The 16,544-nt window shown below is 46.9% G+C and overlaps 1 protein-coding gene across 1 annotated transcript; it reads right to left on the bottom strand.

Moving 5' to 3' along the window:
- Positions 1-1,534: 1,534 nt before the first annotated feature.
- On the bottom strand, positions 1,535-13,961 carry LOC118076008 (arylacetamide deacetylase-like 4). Its single transcript, XM_035098487.2, has 4 exons — positions 13,653-13,961; positions 9,387-9,603; positions 7,035-7,098; positions 1,535-2,499 (listed from the first exon to the last, which is right to left on the bottom strand). The coding sequence occupies exons 1-4, from the start codon at positions 13,827-13,829 to the stop codon at positions 1,725-1,727; spliced, it is 1,233 nt and encodes a 410-aa protein (XP_034954378.1). The 5' UTR covers positions 13,830-13,961; the 3' UTR covers positions 1,535-1,724.
- Positions 13,962-16,544: the final 2,583 nt, after the last annotated feature.

Here is a 16,544-nt window from a genome sequence, read left to right as displayed (position 1 = left end):
CTAAAACCGCCGCGGTTTCCTTTCGGATGTCGAGACATTCATAAGCGCGTGGCCATTTGCCCCATTCGTAAGTCGAAAAATTCGGTTGTCGAATCGTTTGTAAGTCGAGGTACCACTGTACTTCCAAACTCTGCTCTCCACCCACAAATGATGTTCGAGGGGGAGTAACAGAGGGAGGGAGGGAGAATTAAAATGTGACAGCAGGGGGTGGATCACAACAACCAGTGACCATCATCAGAGAAAGAAACAGCATTTTGGGAAATGGTGTGGCCGAGTATTACTAACATTTGACGGAAAAAACCATGGTAAAAAAACCAAGGTATGACCCACAACATTTTATAATGACACTAGTGTCATTCAGCCCGTTTAATAAACATGCGCTAGAACATTTGGCCTCTTTCTGCAGCGGCGGCGCGTGGGGGGGACCGGCTGGCCCCTCCCACGGCCGCCGCTTCGTCGGGGTGCTCCGCTGAGCCCAGCTAGAGCAACCTCGGGGACATGTGCAGAGCGCATCCCGCCGTGTGCCTGCGCACACCCGCCACTTCTTGCACTTTATTATAAAGGATTATACTGCTCTATACCTGAAGGCATCAGGGCACTTCGCAGAGCAAAATAAAAATATAAAACCACAAAAATTATCCCCACAACAACCCTGCGAGGTAGGCGAGCTTGTGCCTGTATGACCCCCGGAGGGTCGTATATTAGTCTCCCTGGTGCGCCTGCTCACACACATCCCGCAGGTGGCCGCTAGGTGGCGGTGGCGCTTCCAAGCCTAATCGGGGGTCTCTCTTTCTTCTCCCCCTCTCTGTATAGATTTATGTCGCGGCTTGGTTGGGAGTGTAGCTGGGGGGGTAGCGGGAAGCGGCGTGCGCGTACCTGAGTTCGACCGCCTGAGGTGGTTTGCTGTGGGGCGGGCGCGTGGGTTTTTTTTGTGTGTGTGTGTGTGTGTGTGAGAGAGAGAGAGAGAGAGAGAGAGAGAAGCGAGTGGGGCTTCTCCGGGATGTGCTGCCTGCGTGAGGAAGGGAAACAGAAGCAGCCGTGAGAGGGGAAAGTTGCGGCTGCGCTTCCCTCCAGTCGACCGCCTGAGGTGGTTTGCTGTGGCGGCGGGCGGGCGGTTTCTGTGTGTGTGTGTGTGTGTGTGCGCGAGACACACACACACACACAGAGAGAGAGAGAGAGAGAGAGAGAGAGAGAGAGAGAGAGAGAGAGAAGTGCACGGGTCTATCTCGCAGCCGCCTCCTCCTCGCGCTGCTGCTTAGAAGCAAGTGCGCCTGCGTGGAAACAGAGCGCGCTCGCTCGCACGGGGAGCGGTGGTTGGCGGCCGCAGGTAGGTAAACGGTAGGCAGAGGGGTTGGGGGGGGAGAGAGCGCGTGCGTCCAGTCTCTGCATCCAATCCCTGTGTCCATGGGGCACATGCGCAGTTGCGCGGACACAGGGACACAGGGAATCTGGACGCAGAGACACTTGCACATTATTATATAGGATATCAAATATCATTTGATATTTATTTAAGTGAATGAGGGAGAAATGAGAGAGCAATGAGGGAAAATGTAATACAGTATAGTTCTTTTAAAAAGTTTATAGAAATGAATGACCTTCTTTGTCTTCCAGCAATATTCTTCCTCTTTTGTTGCAGGATATTTTTTTCCTATTTGTGACAATCCTGAAGTAAAAAACTCTGATCCAAGGTTCTACTCAGTCTAATTTATTAAAATCATTCATTTCTATAAACCTTTTAAGAACTCTACTACATTCTGCAAACATTTTTGTGTGCTTGGAAATTCAATTGACTGCCAACCAGCCATGGCCATTATTCCATGGAATCCATCTTGTACATGAAACCATGTCACTGGCACACCATTGTCCTCTAGCCGCTTCTTGTACAACAGCCCATCGTCCCGGAGAACATCATACTCACAGGTTAGAATGAAAGTCTCCGGGAGCTGGCGGATTATGTCGTCCTCTGCTAGAAGGGGGGAAAACATTGTCTCACCAGCTCTTTTAACTTGCTCGTAAAGTTCTTCTGAAAATGGAGCAGGAGCTTTAGGGACATAGCCCCTGGCCTTAAATTCTTCTGGAATGTTATCAGCACTGATCCATTTTTTGCATTTCTCTCTCAAAACAGGAGGGACATGGGCACCTTTCAGAATTCCATCTATATTGATTTTCTTGCCAGTGAGATATGTCAAACCAGTTTTAATAGCACGTTTCCTGAACAAGGGAGGAACTGAATGGTATTGCTGATACGATGGCAAATCAAAGTCCACTGATTGTAGGAATGGGTAGACGAGGACCTGAGCTCGCACTCTTGGCAGGTCCTCTCTGGTCACCAGTTCTTGACAAATGGCAGTAGCAAAAGTGCCTCCGCTACTCTCCCCAACAATGGCAATGCGGCTGGGGTCCACTCCGTATTCCTTGGCATTCTTCAGAAAGTGTATTGTAGCAGTTAAACAGTCCTGTACAGGGACTGGATAGGGATGCTCAGGAGCTAAACGAAATCTAAAGAGAAAGCAATATATCTTCAAAATTCAGCATCACAGACAATGAATATTTTCCTGCATGACATATTGCAGGGGTTGGGAATCTTTCTCACCCCGAGGGTCACTTTCCATTCTATGTAACCTTACAGGGGGCAACATGCCAACTCTGGGTGGGACAAGAGATAATAATAATAATAATAATAATAATAATAATAATAATAATAATAATAATAATAATGTTTTATTTGTATCCCGCCCTCCCCGGCCGAGGCCGGGCTCAGGGTGCCTAACATCAAATATAAACATTGATATAAAATCAAACAATAATTAATCACCTCTTTTTAAAAAGTCAGGGTAAAATTAAAATCTGAATTAGATGGCTTTCTGCAGGATTTGGGTTGGGAACAGTAAATGCTCATCAGGCCAGGGCCAGGCCAGGAGCGAAAAGGCCTTTGCCCTGGTTGAGGCCAGTCTAATCTCCCTGAGGCCCGGGATCTCCAGGATGTTATTATTTGCAGACCGTAAGGTCCTCCGTGGGGCATACCAGGAGAGGTGGTCCCGTAGGTATGAGGGTCCTAGGCCATATAGGGCTTTAAAGGTTAAAACCAGCACCTTAAACCTGATCCTGTACTCCACCGGGAGCCAGTGCAGCTGTTATAGCACTGGATGAATGTGATCCCGCAGTGAAGACCCCGTAAGGAGTCTCACCACGACATTCTGCGCCCGCTGGAGTTTCTGGGTCAGCTCCAAGGGCAGCCCCACATAGAGTGAGTTACAATAATCAAACCTGGAGGTGACCGTCGCATGGATCACAGTGGCGAGATCCGGGCGAGAGAGGTAAGGGACCAACTGCTTAGCATGGCAGAGATGGAAAAATGCTGCATTTGTTGTAGCTGCAACCTGTGCCTCCATAGAAAGGGAGGCGTCCCCCCAAGAGATGGGACGCCTTGTGCCCCCGCAAGAGATGGGAATTGGCCCCCCAACCCCATATCGTCCTGACCCAGCCAAAGGACCTCTGTCTTCAAAGGATTTAGCTTCAACCGGCTCCCACACAACCATCCAGCCACAGCTTCCAAGCATCTGACCAGTGTGTCTGGGGCCAAGTCAGGATGGCTGTCCAACAGCAGATAGAGTTGGGTGTCATCAGCATACTGATGGCAGCTGAAACCAAAACTCCGGACAAGCTGGAAGAGGGGGCGCATAAAGATGTTTAAAAGCATCGGGGTGAGGATTACGCCCTGCGACAGCCCCTCTTCTAACGCAGCTAACGGAAAGCAAATCTGAACTTTCCCATTTGAGAAGTGGGCTGGTTCCTACACATGACCACACATCTTTCCCTACTCTCCATTCAAACAAGCAAGGCATGTTCCAGGAAGGCAGGTGCCACTCAAGGATGGTGCAAAAGAGGGGCAATGGTGTGTGTGGGTGTGTGGGTGTGGGTGGGTGAGTTCACTGGGAGAAATCATAGAATCGTAGAGTTGGAAGAGACCACAAGGGCCATCCAGTCCAACCCCCTGCCAAGCAGGAAACACCATCAAAGCATTCTTGACATATGCCTGTCAAGCCTCTGCTTAAAGACCTCAAAAGAAGGAGACTCCACCACACTCCTTGGTAGCAAATTCCACTGCCGAACAGCTCTTACTGTCAGGAAGTTCTTCCTAATGTTTAGGTGGAATCTTCTTTCTTGTAGTTTGAATCCATTGCTCCGTGTCCGCTTCTCTGGAGCAGCAGAAAACAACCTTTCTCCCTGTATATGACATCCTTTTATATATTTGAACATGGCTATCATATCCCCCCTTAACCTTCTCTTCTTCAGGCTAAACATACCCAGCTCCCTAAGCCATTCCTCATAAGGCATCGTTTCCAGGCCTTTGACCATTTTCGTTGCCCTCTTCTGGACACGTTCCAGCTTGTCAATATTCTTCTTGAACTGTGGTGCCCAGAACTGGACACAGTACTCCAGGTGAGGTCTGACCAGAGCAGAATACAGTGGTACTATTACTTCCCTTGATCTAGATGCTATACTCCTATTGATGCAGCCCAGAATGGAGAGGCCTGGAGTGCAGCATCCAGTCAATGTGCTTGAGGGTCTGCACCCAGGTATAATGCTAGCTGAAAATCCTGTTCTCAGTGGCCACTGGTCAATCATTGGAGAAACCACAATGAGAAACTCATGAGTACAGTGGTACTCTCCCCTCCCGCAGTTTCCAGCAACTGTTTTTCAGAAGAAGGACACTGCCTTCAACTGCAGAGGCAGACTATAGCCATCACGGCTAGAAGCCACTGGTAACCTTACTGTGTGCATTTCATAGAATCATAGAATCGTAGAGTTGGAAGAGACCACAAGGGCCATCCAATCCAACCCCCTGCCAAGCAGGAAACACCATCAAAGCATTCTTGACATATGCCTGTCAAGCCTCTGCTTAAAGACCTCCAAAGAAGGAGACTCCACCATACTCCTTGGTAGCAAATTCCACTGCCTCTCCACTGTTTAACCCTCTTTTAAAGCCATACTTTCTTTTATTTGAATCTTCCAGCATTCAGCTCCATTGAATGTCCACATGTTCTAGAGCAGGCACCCCCAGACTTCGGCCCTCCAGATGTTTTGGACTACAATTCCCATCATCCCTGACCACCGGTCCTGTTAGCTAGGGATCATGGGAGTTGTAGGCCAAAACATCTGGAGGGCCGCAGTTTGGGGGTGCCTGCTCTAGAGTTAAGAGAGAGGGATAAAAACTTTCCCCATGTCGCTTTCTCCATGCCATTAAAAAGCTTCTATATTTTGGATGCTTCCTTGATTTCATTTTCCATCTCAGGATCTCCCTAAGCGTTTTGATCAGGAGGATGAGAACTCAACCCCAGTACTAAATCCCTCTTGGGGCCCAGTATGACCCCCCCACAATGATTATGTGGAGAAGTCTGCCCCTTCTGGGATTTCTTGCTTCCTGGACTCAATGCCCTTTTTTCACATGCAGGGTGACACCATCCCCAGTATGTCCCACCCTGCCTTCCTGAGATAACTACGGGACCTAAGGGACCGCCTCTCCTGGTATGCCCCGCGAAGGACCTTAAGGTCCACAAATAACAACATTTTGGAGATCCCGAGCCATAAGATGGTTAGATTGGTCTCAACTAGGGCCAGGGCCTTTTCAGTATTGGCCCCGACTTGGTGGAACACTCTCTCACAGGAGACCAGGGCCTTGCGGGATTTGACATCTTTCCGCTGGGCCTGCAAGACGGAGCTGTTCCGTCTAGCCTTTGGAATGGACTCAGTATGACCCCTATGTTTTCCTCCCTTATAGTTTTGATTTGGGCTACTTTAAAATGAGGCTGTATTTTTACATTTTTAAATTTAAACTGTATTTTAACCCGTATTTTAATTGTTTTCTTTCTTTTACGTTTTATTATAATTTTACTGGTGTTAGCCGCCCTGAGCCCAGTTTTGACTGGGGAGGGCGGGGTATAAATAAATAAATAAATAAATAAATATTATTATTATTATTAACTGTGTCCCACTGGTTCTCTCCATTCCACCAGGGTTCTCTTTCTGTCCATCCCTTATGGCCTCTAAAACCAAGAACTCGAGTTCACCCATCTTGACCAGGAGGCTTCAGATCAGATGCACCATGTGCGTTAAGACAGCAAGGGCAGAGAGATGGTGGCCATGACTGTGGGGAAGGCTTGCCTTGTTAAGGGCTCTGAAGCCCTGGTAAATGACACTTCTCCCAATGTCCAATTTACCACTGCTGTCTTGGGCAGGTAAGTGTGGCTGATGTGGTGGTTTCTGCAAATGAATTTTAATGTTTGTTGTGTGCTGCCTTAGAAGGAGTTGTGTCCTAAAGGCAGGATATAGAGAATTGTGATAGATGGAATGGTGATGGATTTAGAAGCAATACCATCCTCTCATGGAGGATAAGGTTTCCCATGGATACTAGTCACCAGGGTCTTTTTTCTAGAAAAAAAAAAAAGCAGGACGGCACCGCAACACTACAGAGCTGCCGGAACGCACCAAAAAGGTGCCAGAACGCAACAAAGAGGTAAGTTCTGGTGAGTTCTGGCTGGTAAAAAAGCCCTGCAAGTCACAAGGGGGGGGTGCCCCCTCCACTATCACAGGCAGTAATGCTTCTGAATACCAGTTGATGTAAATTGCAACTGGGGATAGTGGTCTTGTGCTCGGGTCCTGTTTGTGGGCTTTTCATTGGGCACCTGGCTAGCATAGCTGCCAAGTTTTCCCTTTTCTCGCGAGGAAGCCTATTCAGCATAATGGAAAATCCCTGAAAAAAAGGGATAACTTGGCAGCTATGCTGGCTAGCCATCATGACAATCGTATGTTGAGCCCTTTTGGCCTGCTCCAGCAGAGATGCTCGAAGCCAGAGGGATTGGGGCCCAAGGTATGAAAATCTAAATACAAAGGTGAACACCCATTATTATGGTTGGCAAAATCACTATTATTTAAAACTTTATCAGGCTTTCTCTGAGCTCAGGTGTTAGGAAGAGTTAGAAGCAGAGGAGAATTAGTCTTTTTTCTGCTACAACGAGAGTGAAGATACTTACTCAACACACATAACCACTGAGTCAGTTTGGTGAGCAATGGAACGGCAAATCTTTTCAGTGGTTCCTGGAAAAAAGAACAAAACACACACAGAGACACTATCAGAGATTAATTGATAGGCTCCATTACAAAACCTCTTAGCCATGGGTAGGCAAACTAAGACCCAGGGGCCGGATCCGGCCCAATCACCTTCTAAATCCGGCCCACGGACGGTCCAGGAACCAGCGTGTTTTTACATGAGTAGAATGTGTCCTTTTATTTTAAATGCATCTCTGGGTTATTTGTGGGCCTGCCTAGTGTTTTTACATTAGTATAATGTGTGCTTTTATTTAAAACTAGCTGGCCTGTCACGCGTTGTTGTGGCTAATCCCTGTGACTGCCCCCACCCTGTGTCGATCCATGACGCATCCTGCCCCCTCCCCCCCACCCCGGCTTTTCCCTGTGATTCCCCCCACCCTGTCCTGACCCATGACGTATCACACCCCCTCTTCCCCCCACCCCCAGGTCATCGCTATGACAGGTCCCAATGTGTCCTGACCTATCCCATCCCCTGCCCCCCAAACCCCACCCAGGCGAGTCAGTACCTCCATTCGGCCTAGTCTGTAAAGGCTTCGGCCTAGTATGTAAACGGGAGCCATGGTGTTGTTGAGTGGGAATGTTTTCTAGCTGCAGTGCCAGTGTAGCTGCCGTTAGAGGGTGCTGTTTTGCCACCTCTTCTGGCTTCTTTTCGCCAGCATGCACTTTTGGGTGATTTGTGTGTTCTGAAACACGGGTTTGGGGGTTTTACCTTGCACAGGAGTGACATCTGTCTACGCAAACATTATATGCTTCCTCTCACAGTAGCATGGGACATGTGCAAATTTGAATGCTATCGGTCAAGCGGTTTCGGTGGAAAGTGGAAACATACCCACATGCCCTTTTTACTGGAACAGTTTGCTGACCCCTGCTCTTAGCAATTCACATTGAAATCACTGTGAGTTGGATCCAGTGTTAGTCCTACTAAAAGTAAACCTGGTGAAATTAACAGATGATTAATTCTGGTCTGCTATTTTATATATATACCTGTATTAAAAAACTGTCATAAAATGTATATGCTGCTTGATTGTAGAGAACAACAACCATCTTTAATGGGTTTTCTCCGAGAAAAACTAAGTTGGACTGAACCGTTGATAAATGGGGCATCGCCAGCTGAAAACCATTATGTGGAATTTGTTCTCTCCCTGATCAGTAGCAGAGATCAAGCAGTGTCAATGGATAAAAATTAGAACAGAACCAAACAAACCTCAACCCACATTCCTGAGCTTCTTTCTACATTATTTCTGACCTTCTCTGGAAGACTTTTCATAGAAGTCCCTTGGCGCATGAAGCAAAACCGCCTTCTATGAAAATGTAAAGGTTTTTCATTGGCCATGACGCTAGGATTACCAGAGAACTGGTCACCTATACAATGGGAAACCTCAGCCTCATGTTTATTTTTTACAATCCCATCCTGCCAAGTTCATTGAACTTAGACTGCCTACTGTTCAGAAACTGCAGTTGATGCAGAATTCAGCAGCCACCTTGCTCACGGCGGCAAGACAGTTTGAGCATATAATGGAAATGCCTGCTCAACTGCATTGGCTGCCAATTTGTTTCCGGGCCCAATCCAAAGTACAGGTTTTGACCTATAAAGCCTTAAATGGCTCAGGACTACGATCACCAACTGGCTTTGACTCCAGTGCGGCACTGCTGTGGAGGACAAGCCCTGCTTGAGATGACCATGCTGTAAGACAGGCATCCCCAAACTTCGGCCCTCCAGATGTTTTGGACTACAGTTCCCATCTTCCCCGACCACTGGTCCTGTTAGCTAGGGATCATGGGAGTTGTAGGCCAAAACATCTGGAGGGCCGCAGTTTGGGGGTGCCTACTGTAAGATCTGGACTCCCTCCATGCAGACTGAAGGTGTAAATATGTGACTAAGGCAGCTTCCTCCATAGTTTCAGTTCTCAAAAGGAGCACTAACCCTGGGTGAGTGGACTAGGAGCCAACTCCTAGGGGCCGTGGTCCCTTCAGCCCCCCAATGAAATATTTTTAGGGAGCCAGTCCCCCCAAAACTGAGGGGTATTGCCATTCCAATAGTGTGTGTGCACTACATCATGTCATCAGTTATGCAGGGCAGGGCTTACTTGACACACAGACACAGACACACACACACACACACACACCACAATATTTTATTCAAATAATACGAGGGCAGCACAAACCACCTCCACCCCTACATAGCAAACATTTCAGGAACTTTACATTATAGTAGCGCCCCAAATTCTCCACAAACAACATAGTGAACCATTTCAAAAACATTTCACAGAACTTACGGATGCTTCCAAATAGTCCAACACCTCCATGTACACAGATGATTCCTCTCCTTTTCCCAGCAGGTGATGTCTTGGGCCAGTACACCCTCACGGGCACTCCATTAAAATCCAGATCCTTTATGATCAGCTTTGGGTCCTTCTTTATTGGAATGAATAAGGGCCCGACCCTGATTATGGAATATCTATGGCAGATGCCCAGTTTTTCAAGAATTCCTGCCTGTTTAAACCAAAACATTTACCATTGATAATTAGCAATATTTATATTATATTATATTATATTATATTATATTATATTATATTATATTATATTATATTATATTATATACGGCATGTCCAACCAGTAGATCGTGATCTACAGGTAGATCCCTGGTTGATCCTGGTAGATCGTGAGATCACCCCCCCCCAAAAAAAGCTAAACAACTCTGTGCAGGGCAATCCTCCCCACAAAAGCTCAACAACTCTGCTCATTTCTCCCCTTCCTTCCAATCACCCACGCTCCTCCTCCCTCCAATGACAATGGGTAGATCACTGCCAGTTTTTTTTTATACTGGGAGTAGATCACAGTCTCTTGGGAGTTGGATGTGCCTGTCTATTACCTGTGGAATGGAATCCCCACATATGAGTTGACTACACTGTATATCTTTCCCTTCTTCTCTGGATGGAGAGTGATTCTTCCTGAGCGGCCCCTGACCATTCCACTTCCTTGTATGCTTCTTCTTGTTGGAGGCCATGAGAAACCACACTAAATGGGTGGTGTTCGGTGCTAGTCCTCCTCAGAATAAATCCACCTAAGTGGATAAGAACAGAGCCTGCTGGATCAGGGCAATGGCCCATCTAGTCCAGCATCTCACAGTGGTCAACCAGGTGCCTCAATGGAAAACCGCAAGCGGAAGCTGAACACAAGCCCTCTCCCTTCCTATGTTTTCCAGGTTCAGAGCCTAGCCATGGAGGCTAGTGGCCACCCAAAACCTTCTCCTCCCTGAACTTATCTAATCCTTTTTGGAAGCTATTCAACTTGGCAGCCATCACTGCCTCATGTGAGAGAGACCTCCATAGTTTGAAAACAACAACAACAACAACAACAACAACAACAACAACAACAATAATTTATTATTTATACCCCAGCCACTCTGGGCAGCTTCCAACAGAAACATTAAAATACACTAATTTGTTAAACATTAAAAGCCTCCCTAAACAGGGCTGCCTTCAGATGTCTTCTAAAAATCTGGTAGCTGTTTTCCTTTTTGACATCTGATGGGAGGGCGTTGCACAGGGCAGGCGCCACCACCGAGAAGGCCCTCTACCGGGTTCCCTGCAACTTGACTTCTCGCAACGAGGGAACCGCCAGAAGGCCCTCGGAGCTGGACCTCAGTGTCCGGGCAGAACGATGGGGGTGGAGACGCTCCTTCAGGTATACTGGATCATAGCTGCCAAGTTATCCCTTTTTTACAGGGATTTTCCCTTATGCTGAATAGGCTTCCTCGCGAGAAAAGGGAAAACTTGGCAGCTATGTACTGGATGGAGGCCGTTTAGGGCTTTAAAGGTCAGCACCAACACTTTGAACTGTGCTCGGAAACGTACTGGGAGCCAATGTAGATCTTTCAAGACCGGTGTTACGTGGTCTCGGCGGCCGCTCCCAGTCACCACTCTAGCTGCCACATTCTGGATTAGTTGTCGTTTCCGGGTCACCTTCAAAGGTAGCCCCACGTAGAGCGCATTGCAGTAGTCCAAGCGGGAGATAACCAGAGCATGCACCACTCTGGCGAGACAATCTGCAGGCAGGTAGGGTCTCAGCCTGTGTACCAGGTGGAGCTGATAGACTGCTGCCCTGGACACAGAATTGACCTGTGCCTCCATGGACAGCTGTGAGTCCAGAATGACTCCCAGGCTGCGCACCTGGTCCTTCAGGGGCACAGTTATCCCATTCAGGACCAGGGAGTCCTCCACACCTGCCCGCCTCCTGTCCCCCACAAACAGTACTTCTGTCTTGTCAGGATTCAACCTCAATCTGTTAGCCGCCATCCATCCTCCAACTGCCTCCAGGCACTCACACAAAACCTTCACTGCCTTCACTGGTTCTGATTTGAAAGAGAGGTAGAGCTGGGTATCGTCCGCATACTGATGAACACCCAGCCCAAACCCCCTGATGATCTCTCCCAGCGGCTGCATGTAGATGTTAAAAAGCATGGGGGAGAGGACAGAACCCTGAGGCACCCCACAAGTGAGAGCCCAGGGGTCCAAACACTCATCCCCCACCACCACTTTCTGAACACGGCCCAGTAGGAAGGAGCGGAACCACTGTATGACAGTGCCCCCAGCTCCCAAACCCTTTAGACGGTCCAGAAGGATGTTATGGTCGATGGTGTCAAAAGCCGCTGAGAGATCCAGCAGAACTAGGAAATAGCTCTCACCTTTGTCCCTAGCCCTCCGGAGATCATCAACCAGTGCGACCAAGGCAGTTTCAGTCCCATGATGAGGCCTGAATCCCGAATGGAAGGGATCCAAATGGTCCGCTCAATCACCTTGCCCAAGAATGGAAGATTTGAGACTGGGCGATAGTTGGCCATATTGGCCGCATCTAAAGATGGTTTTTTAAGAAGCGGTTTAATAACCGCCTCTTTCAGCGGGTCTGGAAAGGCTCCCTCACAGAGAGAAGGATTCACCAACCCGCGAAGCCCATCGCCCAGCCCTTCCCGGCTAGCTTTTATAAGCCAGGATGGGCAAGGATCAAGGAGACAGGTGGTTGGTTTCACTCGTCCAAGCAGCCTGTCCACATCCTCGGAGATAACAGATTGGAATTGATCCCACACAACTGGACTAGACAGGTCTCTAGCACTCTCCCGCCCCGGCCCTGCTCCCATGGTGGAGTCTACCTCCCTCCGAATCTGAGCGACTTTATCTGCAAAAACTTTGCAAAAGCATTGCAGGAGATATTGGGGTCCCTATCAGGCCCCGATGACGAAGGTGGTTCGGATAGATTGCGAACCACCTGGAATAGTCTCCTACTGCTGTTTTCTGCAGATGTGATAGAAACGGTGAAGAAGGTCCTCTTCGCCGTCGCTATTGCCACTTGGTAGGCTCGAAGTTGAGCTCTAGCCCGTGTTCGGTCAGATTCAGAATGAGTTTTCCGCCACTGGCGCTCCAGCCGTCTCAGCGACTGTTTCATCGCCCTCAGCTCCAGGGAAAACCACGGGGCTGTCCGGGCTCCATGCAATCGGAGAGGGCGCTTCGGAGCCAGTCAATGGCCCTGGTTAACTCCACATTCCAGCGGGCCACCAGGGAGTCGGCAAGGAGGCCATCAACATGGGATAAAGCATCCCCTACCACTCTCTGGAAACCATTTGGATCCATTAAGTGGCGGGGGCGGACCATCCGAATAGGTCCCACCTCCCTGCAGAGGGGAAGGGTCACGGAGAAGTCCAGTTGCACCAGGTAGTGATCTGACCATGGCACTTCGTTAGTTTCAAGTGTGAAGAAGAACTTCCTTCTATCTTTCCTGAATCTTCCAGCATTCAGCTTCAGTGGATTCTCCACAACTTCTAGTGTCAAGAGAGAAGGGGGGAAAACTTTTCTCTATCCAATTTCTCCCTGCCTTGCATAATATTATCATGTCACCTCTTGCTCGCCTATCTGAATAATATTTGAGAAATATTACAAACATTGCAGCCCTTTTTATAGGGGTGTAACTTCATCAGTGGGTGGCACTGTGCTGCTTGGACTTGCCGATTGGAAGGTCGGCGGTCCAAATCCCCGCTACGGGGTGAGCTCCCGTTGTTCGGTCCCAGCTCCTGCCCACCTAGCAGTTCGAAAGCATGTCAAAGTGCAAGTAGATAAATAGGTACCGCTCCGGCGGGAAGTTAAACGGCATTTCCGTGTGCTGCTCTGGCTTCGCCAGAAGCGGCTTAGTCATGCTGGCCACATGACCCGGAAAAACTGTCTGCAGAAGCGGACAAACGCCGGCTCCCTCGGCCTGTAAAGCGGGATGAGCGCTGCAACCCCAGAGTCGTTTGTGACTGGACTTAACTTTTCTTTTTTTAAAAAACAATTTAAAATACTTTATTAAATATTAGACGTATTAACAATAAAATCAACATAATTCAACATAACATAAATCCATACAAATCAAGAAGAATCAATATAACCCAAATACAAATGCAAATCGAAATTATACAAATTATATATTAAATTTGTGACTGGACTTAACTGTCAGGGGGCCCTTTACCTTTACCTAACTTCATCCCTGTGATATAAGTAAAATAAATTTACCAGTACAAGTCCATATCCCAGGAAGAAATCGAAAGCTAGTAGCCTTGCACGACAGCTGATTCCTCGAGGCAGCTGCATCCTGGTAAGGCGATAACAAACTCCCCAAGCAAACAACAAGGAATGAATGAAAATGGTCATATATAATATCAGTATCCACAGACTTCCACCAAATGCCATTTCTCTCAGAGGCGCAGAGATAAGGTCTTCACCTTAGGCAGCACTGCTGGCTTTTATAGGAGATCAGTTGATGTTATGTGCAAGAGAAATTCCTCGGCCAACCCATTTACCTCTTATCTGAGAAGAGTTAGAACTGAGTGTCACTGGGTGTGGATGTACGTTAATTGATGTGAATTTCCCCAACCTCTCCTCCAGCAATACCTACCTGTTTGCATCCTGCATTGACAGCTGTCCAGCATCTTGTTTAAAAGGTCAGAGTATTGTGCCACAGTGACTTATATAAACTAGACAAACATTTTATCATGCTTGGCGGACATGTAAAAAAGTAAAAAAAAATATTGGATACAAATGCATGCATTGATGTGGAGAATTAGAATTGGGACCCAGGTGGTGCTGTGGGTTAAACCACTGAGCCAAGGGCTTGCCGATCAGAAGGTCGGCGGTTCGAATCCCTGCGACGGGGTGAGCTCCCGTTGCTTGGTCCCAGCTCCTGCCAACCTAGCAGTTCGAAAGCACGTCAAAATGCAAGTAGATAAATAGGAACCGCTATAGCAGGAAGGTAAACGGCGTTTCCATGTGCTGCTCTGGTTTGCCAGAAGGCAGAAGCGGCTTTGTCATGCTGGCCACATGACCTGGAAGCTATACGCCGGCTCCCTTGGCCAATAATGCGAGATGAGCGTGCAACCCCAGAGTCGGTCACGACTGGACCTAATGGTCAGGGGTCCCTTTACCGTTACCTTTACTTCCAACTGAAACCAGAACCTGCTTGGACTTACGGATATACAACTAGAAAATGACTATTTGTTTCAATACAGTGGTACCTCGACTTATGAATTTAATCCGTTCCGAATGCACATTCGTATGTAGAAAAATAATCACGGTTCCCCATAGGAATGCATTGGAAACTGATTAATTTGTTCTGGAGCCTAGAAAAGCGACCCTTTAAAAGAGACTTTAAAGACTTTAAAGGCATGCAAACTGCACAACATTACCTTTCAGTGCAGGGAGCGCGGGCGGTGGCGAGGCGGGCGGAGGCGGGGCCCCGATCCGGCTGTAGGCCGAGTGCGGGAGGCGGCGATCTGGCGAGAGGCTGGCTAGTGGCGGCGGCAAGGGCCCAATTCGGCCTTCGGATGTCGAAAAAATTCGTAAGTGTGTGCCAATTTTTATCGTTTGTAAGTCGAATATTTCGTAAGTAGAGTCATTCGTAAGTCGAGGTACCGCTGTATATGATTATGGCAGGAGACTATTGTATGCACAAAGATGGAAAGACTCAAGACTGAGTCTTCTCATGGAAGAATGGTTGTTAAAATTAACAGACTTAGCTGAGATGGCAAAATTGACATGATTAATCAGAGAGAGGTCATTGTTAACATTTACTAAAGATCGGAAACCTCTCGTAGACTTTTTGCATGAAAAAGGAAATGAAACAATGACATATGGATTTGGGGATTGAAGGTAATACTGGTTTATAGAACGTGGTTTTGTTATGTGACATGTTGCCATGAATGAAGTACCTATTGCTTATATATAGGTGACAGGTGAAGAATTGGAAGTTTTTAAATTTCTGTATTTTATCTTTTCTGTTTTCTCTTTTAAGTTCTTTTCTATCTCTTCTTATCGTTTTCTCTCATTCCCCCCCCCTTCCTTTCTTTTCTCCTCCTTTCCTTTTCCTATTTTTCTCTCTTTTTATTTTATTTATGTTAATGTTGGATAAAAAAGATATTTGGTCTTAAGTTTTGTATTTCTCTTTATAAACTCTAATAAAATTTATTCTTAAAAAAAGGGAACTCTCTGCTGTCTGTGATAGAACCACTGACCAAGGGCTCAGAATGCTTGCTCCCACTATGTGCTCTGATATACGGACCAAGGACCAGTTTTATATATATATAATAATAATTTTTATTAGAATTTTTCAGAATACAAAGAAAAAGACACAAAAAGAAAACACTACAATAACAACACTACAAGGAAAATAAAGACATAAAATCAAATTACTTATTTCTTTTTCCCTTCACATTATATATGGGGACCCCCTTGGGTTCCCATCCACTGTGGTTCTTTGGCACATTATATATGGGGACCCCCTTGGGTTCCCATCCACTGTGGTTCTTTGGCAAACTTATATTTTTAGCAATTTCTAAACCATTTTAATCACCTTATGTAAACTTATTTTCCTCCTTTTACTTAACATATTCATCAATTCCACAGTTTATTTTCAGCCTAATTCTAATCTTAATATATTACTTTTTCATTTTTTTTAAAATACAACTTAAAATCTTTCAATTCTTCAATTCTTTCAATTCTTCTTCTGTTGCTTCTTCCCCCCAGTTGCAGATTCTTCATCTTCATCTTCCCCCTGGTCATCTCAGCCAGTTCCATAAACTCCATCATCTTCATCTGCCAGTCGTCAACTGTTGGTAATACATGTAATTTCCAGTTCTTAGCTATTAAAATTCTTGCCGCCGTTGTGGCATACATAAAAAAAAGATACATTTTTCTTGGGAATCTCCTTACCAAAGCTGGGAAATACTGAATGGGGAACAGCTAGGAGAAGAAACACTGGAAGATTAATAGGGATGGACCGGATTAAAAGATTCACAGTTGGACAGCATTCCTCCGCCCAGCCCAAGGTCAAAAAGAACTCATAAAGTCTCAGAACAGAAAGCACAACAGGTGCAAGACATAGTAGTGACGTAGATAAGGACTTCCAGCTTG

Source organism: Zootoca vivipara, chromosome 17, assembly GCF_963506605.1.
Source record: "Zootoca vivipara chromosome 17, rZooViv1.1, whole genome shotgun sequence".
In the NCBI taxonomy this organism is placed as follows: Eukaryota; Metazoa; Chordata; class Lepidosauria; order Squamata; family Lacertidae; genus Zootoca; species Zootoca vivipara.
Note: the sequence above shows the minus strand (reverse complement) of the source record. Positions and strands in the feature narration are given on the sequence as shown.